Genomic DNA, 7,068 nt, shown 5'->3' with positions numbered 1-7,068 from the left:
ATGTAATCACGGGGTTTACATTGTTATTCACTTTATAATTTCTGAGTTCAATCTTTAATTATTTTTACCTATAACATTGTTGTCTTTATTTTAGATAGCAACCATTTTTCTATGTATAGTAAATAAGTTAATTATACTCTTGTATAGGTGGAAGAAGCCATCAAAATTTTGTAACTTATTTTCAAGTTATTTTTATAACCCTCTTCACATTTGTTCCTTTAATGCTAAATTTTCTTTGTGTTATTTATCCAGTTCTTGTTTACTAATTATTAATTTCGTATATGCTTATTTCAGGTACCGATTTCTCTTTTGAACATAGCGTTTTCCTTTAACTTTTCCAAATTTGGCATGGCTTGATTTCAACTTATTCAACTCTTCCGCCACGTCTAAGGTACCCAAATTTTGGTTTCTCATTCTACATGGGTGTGATCTTTTGGGACATGTAGTTCCTCTGAAACATAATTATTTATAAAATGATATGAGCCTCTCATGTATTGAGTATTGTTTTCGATTATGAAGAAAACATTTAAGTTATATAATTATTTTTCTAATTACATGTTTCTTGAGGTTGGTTAGAACTCTTCCAAATCTTGTCTCCATGTAATGATATTTTTAGATCATAAATGAAACTTTGTATAATTTTGGAAAACAATACCATTGTGTTTTCTTGTGAAAACAATGGTAAATATTGATACTTTTGTATTTTCGATCATTGTGTATCTAGGCTAGTTTATTATATTCGCAAAGTGAAGATTAAGAGTTATTACGTTAATCAAAATTTATTATATACATATTTTATTATTGTTTTGTATACATATTTACTCTTCAAAGTCGAACAAGGTTTTCCAATCCTGTATTACTAGGTGCGGTGTGTGTTGAAATAACACATATAGATAGACTTGTATACATAACCAATACCTATCTAGTTTCAACAAATACCTTCATGTTTAATTTCTCAATTAACACATTAAATGTCTACTATGTATGAAATAACACATATAGATAGACTTGTATACATAACCAATACCTATCTAGTTTCAACAAATACCTTCATGTTTAATTTCTCAATTAACACATTAAATGTCTACTATGTATGCGATTGTTTTCTTTAGCATAATTTCTAGTTTTCTTCCTTTAATAGTCCTCCACACAATATTTATGAATAAAAATATAACCATAAGTTTTCTACTATATAAAATTTATAAAATAAAACAAAACAATTAGCCCTTTTCTCTTTACAGGTCAAAATTCTCTAATAAAATTATAACTAACTCTTTTCCTTTTCTTTTACTATGGAAAATGAGTAAGTAAAATGGAACTAAATTATTTTCTTTCTTCTACATAGAATCATCCAACCATTATCCCCTCAAGGATATTGCTTCTCTTTAGCATTTTCTCTCACAATGAGCCAAAAGAAATCAAACACAAGATTTTTATCAATTTCCAATCTACCACTCTTTTGTGGTTAGTAACTACCTCCACCTCACCAAAAAGTGGCAGGTAGTTGCTAGATCATTAATGAGATTTTGTTTCCCACTCCCAAATACAACCTCCTATTTTTTAGGGAAACAATTAATTGGTCAATTTCATAACTTCTGGATAGACAGTTTGCTAAATTTTAATTTAAACATTTTATAAGCATATTCATTATATAAAATAATGTTTTAATTTAAATATCTTAATAAATTAATGTAATAGTTTACGGAAGTTCCATTTTTTTGTTTTTAAATTAGAAGTTTTATTCTTAACAAATATTTAGACAGTAAATTATATTACAGTAGAAATATAATATTCGTATCACAAAGCACAAAACTGAGTTTTATGCTGGATGGAATGTGATTGCCGCACCCACCAAACTCTTCGTTAATCACATTTGGTCATCCAAAGGCAAAGTTAAATATGGTTTCTGCAATGTTGCCACCTCCTCTAAGTTCCCTGCAGACCCCGGCGGGGACTACCACCACGGCAATGGCTCCTTGTTATTTATGGCGAGAAAGAGATGATGATACAAAAAATAATAATATTTAATATAAATTGATAGAAAAAAACAAAATTTCACTGAACTTTAATTAGATACCAACTTTACAATCAAGAAAATCGCTTAAAAAATAATCAAAATTTTGTGAATTTTAACCTAAGGAAAAAGCTAAGGCACCAAACATGATCCGATTTAAATAGTGAATAATAAATACGCCATAGCCCACGCCCTACTTTGAACCGCAAACATCACATCACAGAAGCATCTCCATCGCGTCTTTGAATTTTTATATAATCCCACCTACCTACTCCACTGCAACACTTTCCATCTCATTGCCTCCTTACCATCAAAATTGTTCATTAGACCCACGTCACCGACCCTACCTACCGTCGGCTGATATCCCATGGATTCCATGTCCTCCATGTGAAATCTTTTGCTCTCGGGCCTGGAGCGTACGTTGAAGCCGAGACGACTTGCAGAGATAACATTCAAAATGGGAGAGACATTCTTTGTAGTGTTGCAGAGATAACTGGCATTTAACTGGACGGTGAGTGAGAGAGATATAATTTTTACATTTTGTTGGATCCATAGGTATATGATGATTTAGGTAGGCATATGATGACTCACAGGTTATTTTGCTCTCTGGATGAATGAATATTCAGGGACGAGGACGAGCTCTTGGATAAGATTGTGCTGCAAATAATTCCGCCACAGTTGGATGTGCCCAAATGGCAGAGTATGGAACTACATTGGAGGAACAATTAAAAGAATTTGAGACGCTTATGAAATTTAACCATCCAGAGAAACGCCAGGCCACGGTTGTGGGGATTGTGGGTGTGGGCGGAATTGGGAAGACAGCGCTGACCAAAGAATTCTTCAAGCGTCGGAGATCAGATTACGCTAGATCCTCCTTTTTATCAGACGTGAGGGAAAATGCAGCTAGAGGGAATGTAACTTCTTTGCAGAGTAAACTCCTCAGCGACCTGCAAGGAAATAGAAACATCAAAATTGGGAGCTTGCATGAAGGTGAAGCGATACTTGTGAAAAATCTCAAATCTTGTCATGCGCTCATAGTATTAGATGATGTAGATAATGTTTACCAATTGGAAATCTTCCTGCCAATTAGGCATGTCCTTGACCCCAAGAGTTTGATTTTGGTTACGTCTCGTGACAAGCATGTCCTGCAAATTGGGAAGATACTAGAAACTTCAATTTACTCCCTCAGAGAAATGACTCTACGAGCCTCCCGAGAGATTTTCTGTTCCTATGCCTTCTCGCAGTCATGTCCACCCCAAGGATTTGAAAGATTAGTAGAGTATTTTTTACAAGCATGTTGTGGAGTGCCATTACTTTTGAAAGCGTTTGGGGGTCTTCTATGTGGAGAAAATGATCAATGTACATGGCAAGGAGTACTGGACAGACTCAGAAACAGTCCACCTGATGGCATACAGTCGAGACTTCGCATTTGTTATGACTCCCTCGTTGAAGAAGAGCAGGAAATTTTCCTAGATATTGCGTGTTTTTCTATAGGAAAAGACAGGGATACGTGGATAGGAATCTGGGATGAATCCGGGTGGAAAGGTTTGGTGGGATTTCAAAATCTAATGAATAAGCATCTTGTCGAAGTGGACACTGAAAATAAGATAGTAATGCACGATCACTTAAAAGAGTTGGGAAGATATATGGGAAGAGATAAAGTGCCGCGGCGTTTTTGTTTTTGGAGCTTTTGGAGCCCAACCATAGAGGATCTGCAGGAGCAATTATCATCTGTAAGTGCATCCTAACCTTTGTTTCCAAGTCAACAAGTTCCAAGATTTTTAATTAGAAAAATTCATTGCGTCTTATGTTATAATGCTCCATTGATTCGAATTAACTAACCAACAGGGGATAACGCAAGTCCGCGGAATTAGAATGTATGTCAGAGATACTATCGTCGGCAGCCTTGAGCGGTTCGGAATGATCAGTAACTTGCATTTCCTTGAAGCTGAAGGCAGTCTTGTAGAAAGCATATTGACAAAGGTGCTGTCCCCGAAACTAATGTGGCTCCACTGGATTAATTGTCCCCACTCTTCCCTGCCTCCCTGGCTTCCGATGCACGATTTAAGAGTTTTAGAAGTGGCCGGGAAGGAATTGAAAATATTGTGGAAATGTGAATCTCAGGTATGTAGATGTACATGCAGTCGTTATGCAGAAAGGATTACTATATTTTAAGATGAGAAGCATTATGGTTTTATCTTCCTTTCTCCTTGAAATACAAGCATTGCAGGCACCTATGCACTTGCGAGAATTGATCGTTGATGCTCCACTTTTGAAGTTTCCAAAGTCATTAGAGCAGCTGAAGCACCTTAAAATGATTGAAGCGAAGGATGCGTATCTGGCAACGCTACCAGAAGAATTTTGTTACCTGCCTTTTTTAAAATATTTAAAGCTAAAAGACTACCAGATTCTTCCAGATTCGGACGGGAATTTCAGCAATATCCAACTGACCGACGGAAGAAATCAGGAGAGCATTTCAGATTCCATGGACAATTTAAAGAATCTCAATCTCACCGATTTGGAGCGTTGCACAAGTTTGGAGATGCTTCTCACAGCTATAGTTTGGAGACACTTCCAAAGTCCTTAGGGAAGTTAATAAAGTTCCAACGCATCCATCTGTAGCGGTAGCGGTACAAAAATTTGAATATGTTTCCAAATCTCCAAAGCATGCTTTATATTTGAAGACGCTTCCAGCTTCTTTTGGGAGCTTTATAAATCTGCAACAACAGAGGGCATAATAGTAATGTAAATTTACAGGAGCTACTAGATCGTCAAACTCCGATATTTCTGAAGTTCTTAAAGCTACTGTCTACTCCTGCATCAAAACGTCAGGTAATCATTTTGTCAAGTGGGAGAGATTCTCTATTTATTTTATTCCAATAATGTAAATGTAGAGGACCTGTTAGGTCCTCAAACTCTGATATTTCTGAAGGTGTTAAAGCTACTGTCTACGCCATGCAGGAGCATCAAACCCCTAGGTAATTATTTTTCCCAGACTCAAGGGTCATGAAATTTTCCAAGTGGGACAGATTCCCTATAAATTTTATTGGAATAATGTAAATGTACAAGAGCTGTTAGGTCCTCAAACTGATATTTCTGGTGGTGTTAAAGGTACTGTCTACCCAGGCAGGAGCATCAAACCTCTAGGTAACCCTTTTGCCCAGACTCAAGGGGTCATGAAAATTTTAAAGTGGGAGAGATTCTATATAAATTTTATTCCAAGGGGAGAGATTTCCTTAAATAAAATTTACGTACTTATAAATTTAGAAATAAGCAATTTTCATGTATTCTTTCATGTAATTATAGGTGTACAGATTTTAGAAAAAATCTAGGCTGTTCTAAAATTTTGGTGAGTTGGCATTTTTGACTATGTGGCACATTGTAAAACAGCCCAACAAACAAACCGAGGTTTTTTTGTATCTCTTCTGGAAAATGGACAGTCGTAAATACAACCCCATAAGGTAGAAGATATTTTGATTTGTATTATGCTAGTAGAAGTGGTGTAGTGTAGAAGATAAGATAAAAAGGAACACAGAGCTAGAATGCCGGAGGTAGAGAAGAGGGCTAAGTATGCCCATATTGTGTACACGGTCAAGAATTTGTGTGTAGTTGAATTTGATTTATTAAGAGAAATTTTATATGCATATGTTATTGTGAATATTTCGGTCTATTGTGATGAATTTCTCTGTTGAGCATAAATGGTAAACTGACTTGAGCATGTGATTGTATAGTCTGAAAATTGTATGCAATTCTTTTAATGGAATATGGAATATGGAATATGAAAACTGTATGAAATTCTTTTATTGGAATATGGAATATGAGTACAGGAGGTTGATAATTGGATGATCTCCAGCAGTCAGTAATTACAGTAATATGTGATTGTTATGAGGAGGACTTGCAACCTCTTGAGATAATGGAACAGTGGTTTCGATTTGAGGATAAGCTGATGGCATCGATCAATTTTCTGTGATGGCATGGACTAACATTGCTATGTGTTGAGCAATATAGCAGATCCAAGTGGTGAATTAAACCCTGAGAAATGGGCATTGGTAATGGAGGAAAAACCCAGCAAGTAAATTATTGATCCAGATGTGGCCAAACAATGATGATGGAAAATCACTATTACGAATCGCACTAATCTTCAAGCAGGGTATTAAAGCTGTGGAACGATTTGTATGGTAATATCCCCAGTAGTATACGGTAAATTCAAATAGTCAATCATGTCCAGCTCCTGGTGAGAGTAATACATTAGTACACTCATGGTTACAGCAGATTATTCAGCATTTAGTAATTTGTATGCAGAGTTATAAATTGTGGATATATACCTGTAGTATACAAGTGCAGAAACAGAGTGGAACTAACATCCCCTGGATATATACCTGTAATATGCAAGTGCAGAAACAGAGTGGAACTAACATCCCCAGGTTGACCTTGTGAATGCTAGAACTTTTACTGTAACAGAGGTGACCTTGATGATTGAACAATCCAGTAGAAATCTGCAGATGAAGTTCAGATTTGGTAAGATGGTAGAGAATTCCGGGTAACACATGGTATTCAAGTGATCGTCACTTGATTCCTGGAATATTTATGAAGATCTGGTTAGAGAGATCTGAACAGAGGATTCTTGAAGGTAAGCACTTTAAGGAAGAACAGTGAGCTAAATACCCCAATTATAAGGGTTCTGAGATTATAGGTTGTTAAAATCCTGTAGCTTACCTTTCTCTTGATAAGCTTCGGATAGTTATGGGTTCAATGAATCTAAGTTTATTCATTAATGCAGTCTGTGTTTTAAACATAAATGATTTTCCGTTCATAGTTATAGGCAATTTAATTGATTTGATTTTCAGTTCATAGTTATAGGGAATTTAATTTCTTGCAGTTAACAGTTGAGGAAAGGAGTCTTGGGTAAATATAGATTGCTAGTAGCATTAATAGACTTCTCCCATTTTTTTGGCATCAACCAGGTGGAAGGTTGAAACCATTACGTTTTAGTGTGGAGTTTTGTGTGAGTTTGTAATAAAAAAATTCAATATGTGAACATTGGTAGATTAATG

At 35.6% G+C, this 7,068-nt stretch overlaps 1 protein-coding gene across 1 annotated transcript; it reads left to right on the top strand.

Moving 5' to 3' along the window:
• Positions 1–2,327: 2,327 nt before the first annotated feature.
• Positions 2,328–5,283, top strand: LOC149216658 (disease resistance protein RUN1-like). Its single transcript, XM_089391252.1, has 4 exons — positions 2,328–2,525; positions 2,641–3,747; positions 3,863–4,138; positions 4,245–5,283. The coding sequence occupies exons 2-4, from the start codon at positions 2,707–2,709 to the stop codon at positions 4,599–4,601; spliced, it is 1,674 nt and encodes a 557-aa protein (XP_089247378.1). The 5' UTR covers positions 2,328–2,525; positions 2,641–2,706; the 3' UTR covers positions 4,602–5,283.
• The last annotated feature ends 1,785 nt before the right edge of the window (positions 5,284–7,068 follow it).

The sequence above is a fragment of the Pinus tabuliformis genome, chromosome 1_1 (genome assembly GCF_031772625.1).
Source record: "Pinus tabuliformis cultivar Carrire ecotype Pingquan chromosome 1_1, CPIR1, whole genome shotgun sequence".
Lineage (NCBI taxonomy): Eukaryota > Viridiplantae > Streptophyta > Pinopsida > Pinales > Pinaceae > Pinus > Pinus tabuliformis.
The sequence above is the reverse complement of the archived record's forward strand: the minus strand, read 5'-3'. Positions and strand labels throughout refer to the sequence as shown.